General features: G+C 39.5%; 1 protein-coding gene across 6 annotated transcripts in view; it reads left to right on the top strand.

The window, feature by feature from the left end:
• The window catches only part of baiap2b (BAR/IMD domain containing adaptor protein 2b), a 94,873-nt gene that overhangs the window by 18,424 nt on the left and 53,926 nt on the right, over positions 1-22,523 (top strand). For 5 of the 6 annotated variants that reach the window (XM_036572039.1, XM_036572036.1, XM_036572038.1 and 2 more), the window contains 2 exons: positions 3,342-3,417; positions 7,790-7,876. In XM_036572039.1, coding sequence (XP_036427932.1) covers positions 3,342-3,417; positions 7,790-7,876 — 163 coding nt within the window. The remainder of the gene's footprint in view (positions 1-3,341; positions 3,418-7,789; positions 7,877-22,523) is intronic. The other variant, XM_036572037.1, reaches the window with a different exon arrangement.

Raw genomic sequence — 22,523 nt, 5'->3', positions numbered from 1 at the left:
TTCTCGGCCGCTTTGCTTATTTATATGTTTGTTTGTGCTCCTGCACTTGGCTGCCTGCAGCTGGTGTTGTCAGGCTGATTAGCGCAGCTGGAAGGCCTCAGCTGAGTCTCTTCGTGAAGTGGCCGGTGGATTACATAAGGAATGGCAGGCAGAACGAGAGCGAGGGAGAGTTCTACATTACTTAGAGACGCATGTTGAAGTGCTACATTCCTACTTCTTTAATGGTTTCAGCTGGGCATCTGTATTGACTGTGTGCCATGGTCTTTTTGCTTGGTCTCTCTTTGTGGAGATTTGGTTTGTGGCCTGTGGATGCTTTTGTGCCCATGGCAACAAGAGCTTCTGGAAATTCTTTGGATTAGACACCATTTTTTCCCCCCTATATTCTTAAAAAAAACTGAGGATGCCAAAAGGGACACCTTAGAGCAGTGGTCAGCAACCCTGCTACTGGAAATTCACCTTCCTGTAGACTTTAGCTCCGACCCTAATTGGCCCCACATGATCCATCTAATTATTGCCTTCAGAAGTCCTTGATTATCTGAACGAGGTGTGTTAGGTCTGGGTCAGAGGTGAAACCTGCAAAAAGACAGATCTTCAGGAGTGGGGTTGGTGACCAACCACTTTTGGTGTCCTAAAGAACATTTTAATGGTTTCTTTAAAAAAAACATTTTTGTTAAACAGAAGAACTTTTCAAAGATTAAAGAACATCCACATTACATAAAAGCTCTATGCCAGCTAATGTTTTTTTCCTAGAACTGTTCCTCCAAGCCCAGAACCATTTAAGAGCATGGTGGTCATCACTTGCATATGTGAGATGTTAGATGTCTGTGATGTTTTTACCTTCTAAGATGGTCATTTTTAATGTTTTATGAATGCATTAGTGAGCTCCATACACATTGGTAAATGTTTCTTTTCTTTTTCTTTTCTGTATAATGTAAAGATTCTTTACCAAGTAGAGGTTTGTCATAGAACCATAGATCCAAAACAAGAACGTTTTAGGACCATTTATTTTTTAAGAATATGCATGGTCTGCTTGGTAACACTGCAGCACAGCCTGTAAGACAAAAGATTGAGTTGCTCTGTTTAATTTTTCCTTACAAGAGTCCTGTTTTCCACAGAACAGTAGGAGGCACTCAACTATTCCCAAGAAATCTGTTGTTTTTGGCCCTAATTAAGTACACAAGCAACTCCGCTCCTCATAAAACCTGAAGTGGAGTCTTCATATTCAAACCACACTCTCATTACCCTTTTCTTTTTTGTGGTCAGTGGTGTAATTGTATTGCGTAACACTTTATTATCTCGCTGCTTGGTCAAAGCTCTTTCCCTTTCAGTGGCTTTGCTCTGCTCCTTGTCCTGAATTCCTCTGCTTAAAAGCATCCAGGGCCCTCTTTTCTCGTGCCCCATATTTCTTCTTAGGCTGCGGTAAAAAGCCCACAAAATGAGGACAAGGTGGGGAAAAGGTTACACTTCACTGTGTGAGCAGAGTGAGATTTATTCTGATTAGAGTGTAGAGGGTGTTTTCAATCACGAAGGGGTTCTTAAGAGTGAACAAATGGAATGTAAAGGGCAGCTGTGAGTGTGGGTGTGTGTGTGAGTCAGTGTAAGAATGTAGTTCACCACACACTCCTGCGCCTCCTCAACCCACTGCCCAGCAGCCCTGGCTTGGCCGAGTGCAAGGGGATGGGGGTGACCCTGTCTGTGTGTTTGATTCATCACAGATTTTAATGACCTAAATTCTAGAGCTCTACAGTTCTACAGATACAAACCATGTTAGATTTTGGTGAAGCGTTCACTGGTACATGAGATGTAGATCTCTGGCAATGATTTGATTCAATTATATGATTCTTTAAGGAACAATTCAGTGCATAGTGAAATAAAAAAAGACTGGATATACAAAATGAGGAACACTGTGCAGAACTATTTACATGTTAGTGGAATATTAAACAATTAAAACAATATACCAATGTTTTTCTTTTACTTTTTAGGACTAGTTTGAAAATAGTCCTAGCATTTGAATGTGATTATGATATATTATAATAATAACTCTACCATTCCAGAGTCAATGCAGATCAGTGCATCACATGCACTGATGTATTTTTATGCCCTTATCTGACACATACCTGAAATTCAGACTCAAGCCCATTTGGACCAGTTCTTGGATCTTGGTTATGTGAATCAGTGAAGACCTGTATAGAAATAGATGTTTGCAAAATATGTTCTGATGTAAACACGTCTATTTAATGACAGGGCTTTAGTTGCCCTATACCTTTCTCTCCTATTTCTGATATCATATTACATAGTATCTCATATAAAATTCCTTCTTCAAACTAAGACTTATCCATTTTTCTCTTATTTGACCTTTATGTTGACCTTCTTATAGCCAAAGATCCACTGGTTGTTCTGATTTTTTACATTCTTTCAACATCTGTTGATTGGTAGTCTAGACACTTTCAGTGGAAATGGAGCAGCTGGACAATTTGAGGAGTTTTATTTTTGACATCTGGCTGGTGTGAGTATTGCTGACATACTGTGAGTCATCACTTTAGCTGTTTCTGTGTTTATGTAGCCACTGAATGACCACAACACCACCACAACTTTGGATATTTTTGTTTTGTCAAAGACTCTGGCTTGTTAGTATTTGAGTGAATGTGTTTGTTTGGTTATATACATATTAAGGACAAAAATGTTGTGACCTTTGAGGAAAACTAGAGAAACTCAGAGCTGACTTAAAAAAACCAGGAACAACAAAATGGTCCTGACTTCAAGGAGTGCTTTTTACAACAGCTTCATAGTTCATTTCTGTTTAACTGAAAGGATAAAACCATTTTTTTTGGTTACTAAGTTTAAGGTCAGGATTAGGTTGGACTTACACCTTGACTTGAGAGCAAGTGATGTGAGCGAACGTCAATGACAAAACCAAAATGCTCCCATTGTAATCAATGAAGCCGTGAGCGCCAGAGCATGATGCGGTGTGATACAATGCCCTGTTTTTGACAGACACTTCATTTTTAATGGACTCCCCATTTCTGACAGACGCCCTGTTTCTGTTTTTAATGTGTTGCATCAAACGCACACTTGATGTTTCCAGTGAAGACCTCCTGAAGGCTTTGCGGTGTGAACAGCCTTAGTACATAATACATAAATGTATAATACATATGAGATATATTATTATTGTATATAGGTACACTCTCACTGTGAACTTAAATGAAAAAAATCCATTTCTATAGAGACAAAGAGCTGGTCTAAATGGCATTGAGTCTGAAGTTGTTCAGGTCAGTGACTGTCAGGCTGTGTATGGTTTTCTTTTGCCTGTGTAGTAATCAAAAGTCTTGTTTCTGTTTCAGTCCATCATGGAGCAGTTTAACCCCTGCTTGAGGAACTTTGTGTCGATGGCGAAGACGTATGAGAAGGCTCTCTCCAGTGAGTACAGCAGCCACTTTTTCTGTCGTCTAAGTTCTCACTTGCTTACTCTCCCAGGCAGTTCAGCAGGCCCCATCAGTCTCAGGTTTAGTGATGGGGATTTATATAGGGGTGTTTGCTACATTCTTGACAGTCTGCAGGGTTTTAAGTGTATTGGACGGGGCTCCACAGACGACGTTCTACAACAACTAACATTTTTTTTTGTTTTTCTCTTGCTTACTAAAACATATAATTTTAAACTGTTATGTCTCTTAAATGTACTGTATGTTGAAATATATGTAATTGTGTGTGGGGATGTTGGCTTCCTCTCTCTCTCTAGCAGTGATGTTGTGATAAAATGTTATTTGTTAGAACCCATCCGCACTCCCTGTCATCTCTCACCCATGCATGGCCCGCTTCGCCAAATGTTCCGTCGGTCTTAGGGACACTTTTATACGTGTTTGTGTTTTTGTTTTGGTTTGTGTGAGCGTAAATATATGTTTTTACAAAGTTGCCTGCAGAAATATATGGAGGTGATGTTGGGAGCCTTGTGGAAGTATATGGAGTGCGGTCATAGCCAACATATATGGAGTTGCGGTCATAGCAGTGACGTGTGCGTGTGAGTCATAGCCTTGATGTACGCAGAAGAGTCATTGCCAAAATGCGTGCAGGGAAGCAGGGAATGCAGAAAGTGGAACACGGGGCAGGCAGAAATAGGCCAGGGTGAGTTGTGAGAGTTAGCACAGTCCCACAGAGGGAGGGGGGAGAGAAGAGGGAAAAGCACAGAAAAGTATCCAGGACAAGAATGGTCCAAACCTGCAAGGAGTACAAAGATGAGCTTGACTTTCTGGCATCACATAATACTAACGTATAGCACAAGTAGTTCTATTAGACCAGGGGTGTCCAGTCTTATCCATGAAGGGCCTTTGTGGCTGCAGGGTTTTCCCTCAAAACAAGCTGGAGCACACCTTTGTTTAAGCAGTTGGTTTCAGTCTTCAAAATGCTGATCAGGTGATCTCCTGTTTTGTTGGAATGAAAACTTGCAGCCACACTGGCCCTTTGTGGATTAGATTGGACACCCCTGTATTAGACTAACATTCTTCCAGATGAACAACCATGACAATAGCAAAAAATAAAACCATCTCTGACCAGTGTGTGTTGCTCTTTCAGTAGAAAGAAACCCTTGATTGTTCAGAAAAGCTTGCAGTAATTACTAGTGTGGCTAACAACGGACTCTGTGGAATCATAGTCAATGGTAGTAGCACTTGGTTATGGCTGTGGCCACTTCAGGACCATGGACAGGGTTAAGTTTGGGTCTATACTGCACTTGGCAGGGTAAGTTTGTCTCTCTGTTTATGCAGCAGAAAAAACACAGAAGAAACCAAAACTCTGCAGGGAGTGAGTGTGTGAGTGTGTAAGCGTGTGAGTGAGTGTATGCACCCACATACATACCCATGCAGCCTGTTAGATAAGGTTAAAAATAGTCCCAACTCCCACAGTGGGAATTACTTTCCATCATTGCCAGCCTGCCTGGGCTGCTGCCACAGTGGGTTGGAGAACCTATCATAGGCAGACTGCGCGGGTATTCGGTGGGATAGTAAATACACCAGTTCTCTCAGGCTGCAGGCTGGAAACCCTTACCAGTGCAATATTGAGTAATATAGGTTGGAGCCTTCAGGACATTTTGGAAAGAAACGTTTCTTATAAACCAGCTACCGGCAAGTCCAAATGAGATTACGGCAAATGAAAAGCTTTTCTTTTAATAATCAGTGAGCAATGTGCTGTCCAGGATAGTAGTTCAGCACAGTGGTCACCAACCCTGTCCCTGGGGGATCTGCCTTCCTGCAGTTCCAGCCCAAATCTAATGCATCTGATCCAGTTAATCAAGTAGACCTGATCAAATATGTTCTGATTCAACAAACTCCAACATTGGTTGGTTTTATACTGTTCCAGAATAAAATCGACAACCAAAATGAACCCATGTCAATGGGAGAGCAGTGAGAATTGAAAAGAACATTCTAGAACAATGTGAATGGGAATGGGACGAGAATATTCTAGAACAGAATGAATGGGGAAGAACATTTTTCAACAGTGGGAATGGAGAAGACATTCTAGAACAGTGGAAATGAGGAGAACATTCTAACAGTGTGAACAGTCATGACTGTAGAACAGTATGAATGTGAGGAGAACATTCTAGAGTTTCCCGATAAGTGCACACAGGTATGGCACACAGAAACAAACGTTTGGGTTCGTTGGTGTTTATTGGAGAACTTTGGATTGATGTGCTTAGACTTTACAGTTGGACCTGAATTCTTCAGGAAGACACATCTCCAATTCCATGGTTGATGACCACTGTGTATACACAGCTGGTCTCATCAGCTATGGTGAAGCTGCGCAAGCCTGGTGTGTTGACTTTGACAGGAAAGCAAAATAGTCAGGAAAGGCCGTTTGACTGACATACAAAATAGCCAACCACAAATTGCTTAATGTGTAGGGATAGATGATTCTCCAAACAGCTGCCAAAATTCATATATTTATATATATATATATATATAATATTATATATATATATATATTAATATAATGTGTGTGTGTTGTGTGTGTGTGTGAAGCAATGTGCTATGTACCTGCAAACAAGCGATGTGTCTCAGCTACTAGATACCGAATGCTCCAAAGAAAACTCTTAACCAACCTTTAAATATGTGATGCTGTGAACTTCACAGACTTTTTTCAATCTGGTGACTATTTTCTTTGCTCTAATGCACTTAATTCAACTTATCAGATAATACACAAAACCCTTTCTGAGCTGATTGGCTGTATTAGAGCAGAAAAAACACTAACATGTTCAGGACAGGAGAACTCCAGGGGAAACTACTGCTTCAAATCATGGAAAACATGACATTGTGTCAGATATTGGGTCTCTACTGCTGAAAATAAACTGCTTTCCTACCATAACATAGGAGCTGGTTGCTTGAGTTGTCTGAAGTTTGTGTGCTTCTGCATCTGGCTCTCTAAAAGTGCTGCAAAGAAAGTGCTTACAGCGAGAGTAGCTTGAGCTAGAAACTGAGCAAGAGTGGAAACAGAAAAACTAGTAAGAGTAAGAAAAAGATCGGAAGAAGGGCTATTTTAAGATCTGTGTTTAAGAGGGAAATGAGTCTACAGTAGCTTAAATCATTTCACATAATAGAGTATGATGGAGGTTAAATTTTATTATCCAGCAACTGCTGTGAAGCTAATTAAAGTCTGGACCTGCTGACAGGTCCTTTAGAGTAAGGAGTTAACCCTTGCAACTAATCAGTGTATGTTTCATTTCCTCTTGGCGAGGGTGTGTCTCTCGTCTGTAAGCTCTGTTCTTCATGCTCCAGTAATCTTCTTTTCTCCAGAGCCCCCTTCCCTCACTCTCCCACTTCCTCTTCACTGCATAGCCGGTCTCCCTCAGGGCACTGGAGCAGCAAAGCCCCCAGATTTCAGCCCCTAATCTCCCCTGAACCAGGACACATTGCTCCCTGAGTCTGTGCAGTCGTACCTGGCTGGTTGCTGATGCAGGGGCTTACATGCAGTACATCCACCACTTCTGCTTACCATTTCATTGCATTGCAGATTACGCTGGGCCATGCATTGTAGAAGCTTTCATTGGTGACGTTGCCAACTTCTTGGTGGAGTCTGAGTTTAATGGCTTGAATTTATTCAAGTTATGCACTTTTGATGACTTTCTGGGATTTTTATTTATGATTTAATGACAATTAAGGCAGATTTTGTGCCTTGTGTTAACAATTGCTTGGCATGCTAACATTTGCGCATTTACGCATCATGTGGACTGGATTAAAATGATACGCTGCTGATGTTTCTCTGGGCTTAATATGATTAATTTAATAGCTTTTAGGGAAGATCACTCACCTTTTGCTAAGAACTGCTTAGCATGTAAAAATTTGCTAACCCTTTAAGAACCTTTCTGGCTCTTTCTTTTTTTGGTCCAGGCTCCTTTAAGATGAGCTGCTTTCTGCATTAGTGAGGCAGGTGAGGCATAGCATTCCCTGCTGTGCCACCCTAGGCAGAATCAGAAAAGCTCTTTGTCTGATTTCGGATCAGACGATGAGGCCACGGATTGTGAAAGGCCACAGTTTGGCATTTCAGATTCCTGGATAGGCTGAAAAGCGCCTGTTTTTTTGGATTTATTGAGGAGATTCTGCTTTTATTCATTGCTCCCCGATCCCAAGCCACTCCCCTCCCACACTCTCCTTCAGAGCCATCATAGAACACAAATCTTTAAGTTTTCCCACCACCACACCTGTTGTCATAGATTACGGAAGCCATGGGTTGAGGGATGCTCCGGGGGTCGGAAAGTTCTAGAACATTCCCGTCTCTGATGACCCGAATGCTTCCATGTTTTCAGGTGTGACATTTGCAGCAAAAGGCTACTTCGACGCTCTGGTGCGGATGGGCGAACTGGCCAGCGAGACTCACAGCTCTAAGGACCTTGGTGAGTTTATAGACTGTAGCTGCAGTGGCCCCTGTGGTTGGGAGGGGAATTGCAGGTAGAATGGCCTTCAAACAAAACTTGAACGTGAACGGTCTGAAATGTCTCATGCATAATGCATAATGTGGCCATTCTTAAACCCAGTATTTAAACACATACACAAACACACACACATATACAATCAACCACACACATCACAGGCCTGCATACATGTGCAGTGCAGTTACATTGTTTTCACTCTGTCTCTTGTCCTGTTTTCCTCCAGAAAGCGTCTTTGTGCTTTTTAAGCTATTACGTTTTTGTTCCCTTGAGAAAATGATAATACAAACATCTCCCAAAGCTCATCTCATTCTTGCATTTAGATTTAGGACAAATTGAGACAAGTGAGAACATTTTTTTCTTTTCCTGACCGATATCATTGTGCATTCATGTATGGTGATATGCTATGACCTAAAAACTGTTTGTATTTCTTTACACCACAACATGCAAAATGCTGTGAGAAGAAACTGTGTGAGAACACAAGCAGTCGAGTCAGCACAAAATGTACTGATGCTGTTTTTATGTACCGTGTATGTTTATAAAATCTTGGTGCCCCAGTTATGTTTTTTACCCACAAACTAATAACAAACAAAGCTGAGATCCAAAAGAGCCTCTCAGGGAACTGTAATGCAAGAAATGGTCAAAGCCCACAAACAAAACCATTGTTTAATGTACACTGTAGTGTTTTTAGAAGTCTGTGTTGGAGTGTTTTGAGGCAAAGCTTCCAAAAATGTCTTCATTCATGCACTTTAATATTTCAGAACAACAGTAAAAAGATAGCAGCCTGTAATAACTTCATATAAGACAATGATGTTATTTTGATCTATCCTATTTAGCACTCATACATACATCAGTATGCTGTATCAAGAGGATTTCTGCTTATTATGAACTTACAGTAATAGACACCATGGCACAAACAACAAGCCAATACTCTTTCACTGCATACAGGTACACTATTTGTATTCATTTGCACTGATACTGACCAGGAGAGTCTAGAGAGAATGGGCATATGCACTTAACTGTAGAGTAATGTATTTGGATGCTTCATGCTTTGAGGTTTAGATGAATATGTACACATATGCTACTTCTATTAATTATACGTATCCAATACTTATATATAGAATAGAATAGAATAGAATAGAATACTTAAATGTAAAACACTTATATACAGCTTATACAAGCTGAAAGCATATACATATCGTCGCTGTTGGGACAAAACCTCCATTTTTTGTCATTTTCGCTTTTTACTTGATTTAAAAAATGCCCTTTGGACTTTACATTGTGTGAATGGGCCAGCAGAAATGTTCTGAAAAAACTTGGAATAAAACCTTTTAACATTGACTTTTCATTCCAAGTTAAAAGTGTTTTTTTTTTTTCCCTCCCTTTTAAAGTTACCATTTCAGAGATACAAGGTCTGTTCTGCCAGTGACTATATGCAACTTCTACATGCTAAATACTTACACAACTTCTACATAGTAAATACTTACACATATGGGATTTATCCATGTTGAGTACTTATACAACTTATACATGCTAAATACTTACACATATACAACTTATACATACTGAATACTCATACATAAGCTATTTATGCTACTTATACAAGTTAAATAGTTATGCATATACTGTTTATACTAATTATACATGTCGAATACTTACACATATACAACTTACAGGCACTGAATGCCTGTTCCACTTAAACATGCTGAATACTTATACATAGACAATGTATACATACTGAATGCTCATACATAAGCTATTTATACTATATACTTATACATGTTGAATACTTCTACATACTAAATATTTACAAAAATACATCTTACACATGCTGAACACTTACACACACACACTTACTTATTCTGAAAACTTACACAACCTATACATGTTGAATGCCATATATAATTTCCACATGTTGATTAGATCCTCAGGTAAAGTAAGTGTTCTAGAGAGATTCAAACTGCAATAAATGAAAATAATGAAAAGTTAACACAAAAGTAATAAAGGCAAACCTTGCATCAGCTTTAAGGTGGCTTTCAGCTCTGTATCTTTCTGATGTCATAATGCAAAGAACAGTTTTGAGGCAAAAGGATGTGATTGTTGTGGTTTGGTGGAGTCCTATGTAGATCCTCTGCAGCATAATGTCCACTCCCTTACCCTGCTGCTGAAAGCAAATCTGAGTTATGACAACAAATATAACTGGAACTTTTAATCTGACGTGAGGAGGGAGCCAGGGGAGAGAGAGATGAGCGAGTGAATGCAACATTAAAGCTCTTTTCTGCTTTCATTATTCATTGCTGGGACATTTTTTTTCTTCTCACCTCTCGCATGTCTCTGTGGCTTCATCTCTTTTCATTTTCTCTCAGACTGCTTCTTTTCTCTGAACGTGTATTCAATAGAGTTCCCATTCTCCATCAGCAAAGAGCCATTATTGAAAACGCTCAGTGTTATCTCAGCTGATGCCATTAGCTGATATCCTGTGTTTTCAATATCTAAACGATGGAGTAGAGCTAAAATTGACTTCCTGAAAAAAAGTGTAGTAACAGTGATATAGTGTTTGCTAAGCAGGACTGCTGGTTCAGCACTGTCTCAGACAGAAACAGCAGCGTGTTATGACAGAACCTTTTATGGTAGAAGTGAGCAGCACTAAGGGAGCTCTTTGGTGTTTGATTCATGCATACCCGCATGCCTAGACTTTACAAAAACTAATAAAAATGGGTACCAAAATTGCCATAAAAAATAATAAATGCGTACATATTATAGGCTAGGAAGCTGGCTTCTTAATCAGCACTTTCTTAGAATTTTCCATTCCACCTTAAATGGTGCAGCAGTTACATTCATGTGCCTTACAGAATGGAAGTTTCAGAAAAGAGGCTGGCAAATAAGAAGCCAACATTAGCCTTCTTACATATATGCACAGCTATAAGATACACTATGTGGCCAAAAGTATGTGGACACCTAACTATTACACCTATATTAAATGACAGAGGTTATCATTTTTGATATTATGACAGATTATGTCACATCCTAATTTTTGCTGTGTGCTCTAGTTAGTCTGTCATGACATCAAACATTCTCCCATTACATTATTTACTGGTAATGATAACACGGTTATATTGCTAAACAAAATGACAACTCATGATGTCAAATGACCTCTGCCCTGTCATATTTATGGTATTGTTATGTCAATATTCTATTCCAGGTAATTTTAGACTATTTGTATTGGTCCATTCATCATGACTTTTTTATACAATGTAAAGAGTAGCCGGAATTTTCAAATTATGTAAAAAAATAGAAAGGTAAAAATGGAGATACAAGGTTTTGTTCTGAAAGTCACAATATAATTATATTATTACATATAAATACTTACATATACAAAAACAGTTGTATGTACAACCCCATTTCCTGACACTGTATAAAAACAAACCTGTGTGTGTGCATGCATGTGATACAGCATTTCTGTCCTTTCTTCTATATCACTTGTGTAATTTCCCCTCCTTTATTTCTACTAAAATTACAGGGGCAGATACCATATGCAGTGTGTATGTGTGCGGTGTGTGTGCGTGTTTGAGTGTGTGTGTGTGTTTTTGAGCTATAAAGAAAATTCCTCCTCTCTATTAAGAATGCTGACAGGCATGGATGAACCGGGATATATTGATGTCATCCCTACATATCAGTATTGCCTGCAGCTCTCAGAGCTTATCAAATAAGCAATGACTGTGTCTGTCACATGCAGAACAATGTGTTTCACAGTCCCTTTCCTAAAACCCCTAAACCCCCCCTCTCTCTGTCTCTCTCTCAATCTCCCTCTGTATCTCTCTCTCTCTCTCTCTTTCTCTCTATTTTCTCTGGGCAGAATATTCTAGATACAATTCAAGAAGCCAAACCTTCCACTTTCTGTTCTACCCACACTCATGTTTTGTTTTCTCTTTGGAGGAATCCTGCAATAGCTTTACGGCAAAAACCTTTCCATTCCTCTTTCTCACGGATGTTAACCAGGAAGATTTTGTTTTGGCTGAAGAACTGGTTTAGCCTAAGGCTGGGGTCAGCGCAGGGACACTGTAAGCTTTGTGTGGGAGACGTAATAGCAGAAAGATATTGAAGGGCTTGTATCATATCATAGACATATCATGACTTTCACTCTCCAGTCCATACAGTCCATATAAGGGAACTAAGCTGCAAAGCCCATTTTGAGTTCTTGATGGTTATGATGTCACAACCATGAATACATTTACACACGACTGCCCATTCACAGTCTAACCCGCCTATTCATTTTGAAGTGATGTGGAGTGTTGCTTCACACCTCTGAAATGTTCTAATGTCTCTAAGGATTTCAGTCCTGATCTAACAGTTTGTTTCTGCATTTCAACCTAGACTGCTTTTGGAATGAAGTACAATACTAAGTGGACAGTCAGAACAGAGGTCACTTACCTACATACTTCCTAGCCCTGGACAGAGTGGTCATAAGGAAACATACAGTATTGGATTTCAGTCTTTATTAATACTGCTAATGTTTTATGCAACAGTACTGTAACTGGAGAGTGTTGGGGGCAGCATCAGAGCATGAAGTGTGAACATTGTTCAGCTGATGGCACCACTGTTTTGCATCTTTGGGGTGTATTTTTGCATCTAGGCTGCATTTGTGCATATGCATATCATTGCACGTGCCATAAGACCATTGGTGGAGCCGTGTGGATGAACAGTACCCAACTAGGCATGATGACCACAGCATTGCAATATTAGAGAGAAAGAGAGAGAGGGAGTGACAGAGTCAGTGCATAAGTATATTCATGCATTTGTGTTTTGAGAAGCAGTTTGCTGCATTTGCTGGAAAATTAATGGGTCAGGAATGTCAGCTTACGCATTGTGCTGTAACAACTGTAAAAAATGAAGTTTAATATCTCATTGAAAATGATGGGAAAATGACATGAATCACTGCTAATGACATTAGAGTGTAAAAAAGAGTTCCATGCAATGAAAGTGTTGACTTCATACCCCCTAAAAAGAGTACTAGAGAGAAAAATCATCCATCACATGCCATGGAGACACAAGGAACAGTGCACGTCATGGCCACTCTTGATAATTGGTCTCTAAATAGTGATTGTAAAATGTATTTATAGTCATATAAAAGCATTTTTAATATCACTAAAAGAAGTGTTACTATTTAGGTCTCTCTTTTCATTGCTTAAAATTGCTGGTGCATCATATAATCCCATAAAGAAGACAACAGCTTTTAACCCCTTAAACTTCAAGGGATTTTATTTAGGCCAATGCTTCAATTCTTCACTCTTATAAGTACTTTCACTGAAAAAAGTGATGCATTCAGTTTACTTTGATTACAATAATCATTCAGTACCTAATAATGGTGTTGATCATGTGAAAATGATCCCATGCAATACTTTTTAAATGTACCTCTTAGTACCAAAATATTTATTTTAGTTCAATTTATAGTACTTAATATAGTAGTTTTATTTATAGTACTTAATACATTGATGATGCTTTGGTAATACTGTATCTAATTATGCCAATAAAGCTTACTAAACTAAAAACTAAAGCTAATATTAAACTTTAATATGAATAATTGAAAAATATGCAGTTTAAGGAGTTAAGCAGTTTAACAAGTTGCTATGGAAAGTTCCCTCTGATCTCCTCCCTCCTTCTAGTCGGAAGCACACGATGCCACTCGCCTCTCATACACCTGTTCGACTGTTCCTGTGCTGCTATATAAAGCCAGTCCGTTGTTAACTAGATATTATGGACCAATCCCAGCACAGCAGTCACACTGACATGGCATGTGTGGACGGTCCAGTTTTTCAATAGGACCAACACACTGTGACCCACGACAGAACTAAACATGGACAGATTCTCTCCTCGCCTTCATCACTCCCGCCCTCAGATCTGTCACTGCTGACTCATGAGGAAATGAGCATCGACTCGGGTAATTAAAATATCTTCATGCCAGTGCGAGAAGTTCATGAAGGAAACTGATTACTCGTGGAGGGGAGAGAGAGGGGATAAGTAACAATGGGAGCGTTTTGGAGATTGAGTAGCAAGCAGCAAAGAAAGCTGAATTGTTTACTCTTCACAAATGAGATGACTTGAAGGACGTGCAAGCTGTGCTGAGTGACTGTTGGGATCTATTTACTGCATTCAACACTCGAAAATGGTCCACAGCTATTAGACACATTGATATATTGACATAAATATACTTCAGGCCTTATTCATCACTGTTTCTGAAGCAACATGCTGATGATCAGACAAAACAAGTTTACTGAATATTGCTTCTTTAAAGAAAGAGCTTGACACATTTTTCCCCCATACCAAAGATGCAGTCAGCCAGGACATGCTTGGTGTCCAAACTTTAGCTTCTTTGGTTTAGCACTGGAGATACAGGGCTAACGTTGCCAACAAACACTAGTGGAAAGTGGAAAACTGCATGCATTTTTTTGATTACCCATTCTTTTAACCTTAGTGGTTAGCAATGTGCTAAACTGCATGCCTATATAATCGCACAATTGCCTCAAACTGTGTTGTTAAGTAATCTTGTTTATGTGGTTTCTGAGACTGTATGGCATACTGTTATCTGTAAAAAAGGACAGAACAGCTAGCAGCCATTTTGAAGCCTGAAGTTGTCTACATTTGTGTCCATTTTTATAGATAACAGTTATAAATTAGATTTATTTTTGCTTCAATATACTGCAGAGGCCAAAAATCTTGTCCATCTAAGATGCAGTGAGTCATACATGATCGAGGTCAATGCAGGGTGGTGATGGGGAGGCTTTAGGCTCAGATTCAAGCAGCCACAAACTACTGAGATAACCACGTCAGCAAATGGACATTATATGTCTATGGAATCCCTAGTATCAATAGTTACATAGAAACTTTATTGGCAATGAAGATTGGCTGCTTTTCATCAATTGACCTAAAGTCTCTTCTGACCGTCTTCGGGGCTCAGAGCCGAGTGTAAGCTCCCCATGGGTGAGAGGAATATGTGGAGATCCTTCGGTGCAGCGTTGGCATGTATCACCCCCGCACTGATGCAGGAACGTAGCCTTCCCGAGGAGAACACTGTGCTAAAAATAGATCAAACGCCTGCTTTAACGGGGCTCGTTCTGCTGCAGAGAAAAGCGAGAGGAGAGAGTGTAAGTGAGAGAGAGAGAGAAAGCGATAGATCTGTCCCAAAATGGCTCCTCGGTGATGTCAGCGTTGCCAAAAACAGCCTCCCATGTCTGCCTCCTGCACGCCGCACGAGTGTGTGTAGGATACTAAACAGCTTCCGCTTTCCTCCTGCCCAAATATGGTCCGCTGTCGTCATGGCTGCAGGTTTATAGAGCTGCGGATTTTTTACAAGCTCGGGGAGCTCACAGCCTAGTCTGAAGTGCAGCTGATTAATGGAGAGGAGTGATATTCCCTGTGCAAACATTTCCACTCAAAGTTGAGATGAATTACATCTTGAAAATAGACTCACTTCTTGCCCTCTCCACAGACAGGAAGTAACTCATTAGCCTCTGGCAAATGAACGCCTGCAAAGCCAGGCTCTAATTAAAAACCCTAATCAGTGGTTTACATACACAAGCACGATAAATAGCAGACGATACATAAATGAAGTCGCACGGCCTCCATTTAGACCTATAACAACCATCTATCCTGTTATATCGGGCTGCTCGATTTGCACAGCCTATTATCAGCAATGAATAACTTCACTTGCATGGACCGTGTGCATCCACAATGCCTTTTTAAATCTCAAATTGGCACCTAAGGCATCTCAATTTTACACTCTGTTCTACATCTCTATGGAAACCTTGCAGATCTTTTTTTTTTTTTTTCATGCATCTCACTTTTGTTTCGCTGGCTGTTTTTCAGGCCTGGCAGGTGGCCATATTTTCAAGGGCTGGCCTCCTCATTAAAACAATTTTAAGTCGAGCTCGGAGACAGGCTTTGCATAATGGGCACATCTTTTGAGGCTAAAACAGTTTGTCCTAGATCAGGGTAAAAGTACACGCTCACATTCTCACAAAGAGTTTGTCCAATTTGAAAACATGCGTACATTTTTAAAATCCTTCATCTGCCAGTGGGAGAAATCTCACTCTGATACCTGCTTTTATTTTTTTTATCAGAGCGTTCCCGTTTGTTCTGTATAATTACCAGGCAATTACGCTGTACTACTCTGCAGTTGAGTGGGATCATGTAAAGAGCATGTGTGATAATTGATCAGGGAAAAAAAAGAAACACCAATGACTAATCTGAAGGAGTTATTCCAGGACCTATGGACAAATCTACTATCAGAGTGAAAAAGGTCTGTGCCATTCAGCTTACCAACTTGTCCTAACAGCAAGCGACGTGAGTGAGTGACAATGACAAAACCAAAACGCTGCCATTATAATCAATGAAGTAGTCTACAACAGTTGTAACCCTCAAAGTGTGATACAGTGCAATGCGATGCCTAGTATTTTTGATAGAATCTCTGTTTTTAAAGGACGCCCTGTCTCTGTTTTTTCAGTGTGTTGTTGCTCTGCCATTCCACCTCAAAATGGAAGAGTGGAGAGATATCTACAACCCTTCTAGTTAGTATTAAAGGCATGTTAACAGAAAGGAAACAAATTGGAATGCAGGAGGAAATGCAGGAATGCTGAAGGTTAGGAGGCAAATGAATACCATTAGTTTTGTCACTGATTGATGAGGATACTTAGCTAGTTAGATGCAATTTAGCAGATGCAGCTGAGCTGCCCAAAGTAAAGCTAGGATACACACCCATTTTAGTTGATGTCTCAAACTGTTGTCTGATAGGTCAGATCAGGATAGCTTGTTTCCATGTTGACTTGATGTGCGCACCTGATATTTCCAGTGTAAACATCCTGAAGGCTTTGCAATGTAGTGTGAAGAGATACTCCGTTTGAACACTTACTTGCTGATAGAAAATGGTGTTACTTAACTTGAAAATGGGAACATCAGAGCTTGGAATTTCATCATTTTCCGCATGTACGAGCTACAAAGTGGGTGGGGAAACAAACCTAGATGCCTCCATGAAAGCGAGTATTATTATCAGCAAGCTGCCCTGATAACATTAGTGATATGAGTGATAACTTTAATGTTCAGCATTTACCTTCTCAACCTAGGGATCTTTATGATCAGTGGTCTGCTGATTGATCCAAAGCACATCTCATTTAAATGTAGAGAAGTGGCACTTTAATCCTGTTGATGACATGAGCAGCCATGTTTATATGACTGTGCTGAAACTGGAAATAAGAACATCATACCAACTTTCCAAGTAGGAATTCCCATTTGAGGGATTTTCTTTTTTTATTTTTTCCTAGTTGGAGATCAGTGCAGCATTAGATCATATGGTCTCCAGGTAAATCCACTGAAAGTGGTTGGGGAGATAGCTACTGTTGATCACATGCCCATGTCAAGATCTAGATATTCAGATCTAGACCTCAAATCCAAAACCTAAGCAGTGGTCACTTGCATAAAACATCTGAAGTGAATTTTGGCTTTAATTTTTTGTTCTTTACCATAGGTGAGCTGTGTAAAATCTCTTCAGTGGAGAAAAAAAAAAAGGATTGTAAATTACATTGTAGACCCTAGGTTTGTTTCAAACTTTTGACAGTTGAAATATTTTAATTTACATTCATTAAGCATTTAACTTAAGATCACTAGAAGTTTTATGCAGTGACCACTGGCCTTTGCAATCATAGATAGTTATTGAAATGTTAATTGACCTATCCATGCACTACTCACATATTATTTCAAACAACTGTTGCTAGGTTAGACAAGCTTTACAGAGCAATCCCATTCAACCTAATGAGCCACAGTAGCAACACTTGTTTAGAGCTGCCACACAAAACTCAAAAGTATCCAGACACTCCTTCTAATCAGTGAATTCAGCTACTTTAATGTGCACCCATTGCTGACAGGTGTTTAACTGTGCATGTACAGCTTGTATAATCACCATAGAAAAGCATTACCAACCAGTATATACCCAATGCCAAGCATCAGCTAGAGGGGTATAAACCCCCCAGCATTGAGCTGAGGAGCTGCGGAACTGTATTATATGTCTATGATTGTGATTGTGTTGGAGATGATGCTCCATCCAAAATCTTAGAGTGGTGATTGAGATCTAGAACTGATCATTCGACATTAGTACCTGACCATACTAATGCTCTTGTGGCTGAATGCAATCAAATCCCCACAGCAGTGTTCCAACATCTAGTGTAAAGCCTTAAGAGAACAGTAGAGGCTGTTACTGCAGCATATGAGTGACAGACTCCCTAGTAATACCCTTGATTTCAGAAGAAACGCTGGACGAGCCTGCTTCTACAAACATCCGGACATCAGCGGTTATTCATCTGCAAAGAGCTCTGATAGCTTCTCTGCAGGTAATTTAATTTTAAAGTCTCAGAGATTGGGGAGGGGTCTTATTAGACTCTTATCAGCCTGTCAAGTGGAAAAGGTCATTGAGAGTCCACTGCATATTCTCTGTCTCTCTCTCTCTCTCTCTCTCTCTCTCTATCTCTCTCATCCATTTTAGTGTATCATTTGTCTCCAGAGTTAATGATAATCCTCTCCAAATTCTGCTCATACATTAGCAGTATAACAAAGACTTTATACAGCACAAATATAATGGAACAGTACAGTTCAGGAACAGCTACAGTGAAAGACTGTTCCATTTATGACCACGTTCTATGCATGAATCTACAAAGTTCCAAGTATAGAAGCCAGTGGCTCCAACAAACCAAGCTTCCCATATAAACTCCTGGTGATACCTTGTAAAGCATGAGAATTTCACTAAAAGCGATATATTCAATAGCCTGAAACCATAGCGGGCAGCAATTTTATAGATTGTACCTTTAATCATACTTTGTGCAGAGGTACATTACTTAGTATCATTGCCTGGCTCCACATGCATCCTTTGATCAAAAGCCTTTCTTTGTGCTGAAGGCTGGAGATTAAAGAGTCTTTGATCGCAGCGCAATCCGTTTATTAAACACTATACAACTGAATGGTGCTACACTCTTCTTACCTTCTGCTTTTCTTCTCCTCAAACTGTCATATTCATTCTTTAGCTGTACGTCTCTGCCTCTGCTTTTGTAACAAACAGATTTATAGTTAAATTTCCTGAGAGCACTTTTGAGAAAAGGCACAAGGAGAATAAGAAAGGAGAAAGGCGTAGAAATGAAGGTACAATCAGTGATGTTCCACCTTTCCACACAGTTAAGTGAAGTGCTATGCAAATTCAAGGTCCAAGCCATCTGAAACATAAACTAGCTGAAATGAAGTTTTAAAACCTATTTCTGAGTGTTTATAAGGAACTAATGAGTGTCTTAAGGGTGTTTGCTGGGCAATATTGTGACGTTGTCAGCTTGGCTCCTTTGAATAGTGGGGTGCTGAACGTGTAATCGCCTCGAGGGGAATCAACATGAGACTGACACTGAATTCTACCTGCTCCTCCTACACAGATGCAGGTGTGGACACAAAAAATACTGTTTCATTCTCACCTGGAGAAAGTGTGAATCTCAAGGCCATGGTTTTAGTGTTTTCTCACAGCTCTGTGTCTTCTCGTCCCCCAGGTAATAGTCTCACAGCCGTTAGGCCCCCAGACACTTACATTCGCTGCAGTAGTTCAAGCCGCTAGAGCATGCATCCTTTGGCTGATAATTTGAGGTACAGTTGTTGTTGAGAATGAAACAGTGCTCTTTGGCAATCTTTCAAAAAGAATCACTCTGTAGACTTTTCCTTTAGGAATATACATGGGCCATCATAAGTTTGGGAACACCACCAGTCCGTGCATACCAAAACCCTTGAAAATTTCAGAGTGATGTTTGTTTTTTTTTCTTTTTTCTTACTGCTAAGTAAGACAAAATACCTGTGAAGGTTTTGTTGCCATTAAAACATCTGTTTGCTAATCCTTTGGGTATATTTGGGTATATTACACTTGGCACATGTTTGTCAAGTGTCTTCTTTAGTATGACGAGCAGGTTTTACCTAATTAATGACTTTACAGCTTTCTTTTCCAGACTATATAAAATCTTTTGGCCAGTATGGGGAAAGATTTGAGTGCTGACAAGTACTGTCATTGCAACAAGGGGATAAAATGGGTGGGCTTTAGCATTTTTCTCAATATAGCACACATCCAGTCAGAAGTATTAAGATGTACGGTACTTGTATTGTGTATTGAAAACATTCTGAACAGCAAGATGTCACTAAACCTTTGATAAGCTATTTACTATATGATTTACTGTTGTGACTTATATCAATAAGGTAAAGGGCAGCTTCTATCTTATCAGATGTCTGTCTTATCAGTTAGCCTTACTGTTAGCTTAGCTGAGCCCTCAACCAGCAAGCCAGAGATTACAGTGCTCTCTAAAAGCTTGATTAAGAAGCTCTGAGAAGAATCAGGCTTAAAAGAAAAAAAAACTTTGTTATAGTATGAGGATGAGATGCTGGGAGGAACCAAGACTAAAAGGAAAATACTTCTTACAAGCATGAGGAAGAACAACTGAGAAGAACTGAGACTAAAAAGGAAAAACATCCTAAGAGCATGAGGAAGAACCACTGAGAGGAACCGAGATACGTTCAGAAATGCTCAGAAATGCGTGCTGTGTCGGCGCTGCACTGTCCTGTCTGTTTACTGTGTCTAATGTCTGTTTCATTTGTGTCTGTCTTATTTTTCGTATTTATTGTATTGTTTCTAGTTTAATGTTTTGCACACTTACGTCTGCACGATTGCACTTTGTCTGTACTGCCTTTTATTCCATGTTACACCTTGTTCCTGGAGGAACGTAATTTCGCTCCACTGTGTACTTGTACATAGATGGAATGACAATAAAAGCCTCTTGACTTGACACAAAAGGAAAATCTTCCTAAGAGCATGAGGAGGAACCACTGAGAAGAACAAAGACTAAAAAAGGAAAAACATCCTAAGAGCATGAAGAAGAACCACTGAGAAGAACTGAGACTCATAAGGAAAAACAAGAGGAAAATGATAAATCTGCACAGGAGCAAAGGCAAAGGAGATATGGATGTCGATGATGCGTCTGAAGATGAAACCTTAAAAAATAAAGACATTTGGATGAGACAGAGATGCAGCATGATAAGGTCTCTTAAACGTCTAGAGAAGCTATGGCTGGACTGTGAACAGAAAGGGTCTAAAAAACTTTAGCAATCTATAAATATTCCACAGGGACTATTTCTATGTGTCATGTCTGTTAGAAAAATGAGTTCTAGGAGTTCTATCAGCACACTTTGGTGCTCAAACCATTTCTAAACTTCACTGTTCTCAGTGTTGTCAGTGTGTCTCATCCCTTTGGACCTCATTACAGATCTGAGCGTCCATCAGTTCACGTCATGCTGCCCCCCTACAGGTTAGGGTGAGTGTCACTGCAGTAATCAATCTCCATTCTGGCTCTCACAGCTGCTCTCTAATGGTTATATATTAGAACCTGCTCTCTAGCAAAGTTCAAAATGATATATCTGCTTATTGTGACATTAATAACCTCTTGAACACCTTTGGCTTTGTTATTCAGTTGTTAGTCTTATTAACTACTATAGCTCGAAATGGCACAATATAGCAGTAATGTATATACGGTGCAGAACATGCAAAGTCTCATGTCTCGTCTAGTGAGTTGCAGTCTAAGGTAGGTTCGTTCAGACATCAGACATCAGACTGTGATGAGTTAAAAGGGGTAAAAGAGAGTGGAAGGAAAGGCTGGTCTTTTGGGGTTCACCGTTAGACTTTAGCCTAGCATGGTGATGAGTTGGCTTTCCACATGTACAATCACGGTGCCCCTCACTCAGCCAGCTGCTTGAGGCAGCTGAAGGCCATAGATAAAAGCTCATGTGTAAGAGATGCATGCATCAGACAAATGAAGAGAAATTCAGACGTTAAACAACATTTATCAATGTTTTCACCAGGCATGTAGAAGGTGCTCTCACCTTTATGTCTTTAGGATTTAGAAAGCAATATTTATATTTATCTATACAATACTCTGCACTGTTTTTACTATTTCATGCAGGAAAACTATTTTAGATTTACTTCAGTTATTAAATGCGATTCTTATTAAAAGTGAAGAGACATCCTAGAATAAAATGCCACTGTTAATCTATAAACATAGGTACATCTGAGCATCCAAAATGATTTTGTTCTAAAAAAATACATATATGTACATATATACAAATAAACTACATGACATATTCCGAAACCATCAAAAATTTTAATCCAAAGTTTTATTACACACTTCTATAACCTGAGAAAAGCTCCATTAGTTTGCACTGTCCCTGTAGTTACAAGTTCCTGTAGTTACTGAATAATAAGCCGTAGTATGTAATAAGCCTGGAATGTAAAGGGGTTTCTTGATTAAAGCCAAGATACCATTTTTTCTCTTCTGAAACCTTAAGTATCGGATGATACTTGATCTTATATTATCTGATTTATAATTAACTATTTTATAGTTTTTAAGTGTATACCATGCTCGAGTATATACCATGCTCAATGTGACCTTATCTTGTTTGCTTTATGTTTGGCAATGTTGCAAGTAATACTGTAATATTTCAGGCTGGGATAGATAGATAGAGAGACAGAGAGACGAGACACAGACAGAGAGACAGAGAGGCA

Source organism: Colossoma macropomum, unplaced genomic scaffold, assembly GCF_904425465.1.
Source record: "Colossoma macropomum unplaced genomic scaffold, Colossoma_macropomum, whole genome shotgun sequence".
In the NCBI taxonomy this organism is placed as follows: domain Eukaryota; kingdom Metazoa; phylum Chordata; class Actinopteri; order Characiformes; family Serrasalmidae; genus Colossoma; species Colossoma macropomum.
This window is presented reverse-complemented; position numbering and strand designations above follow the sequence as displayed.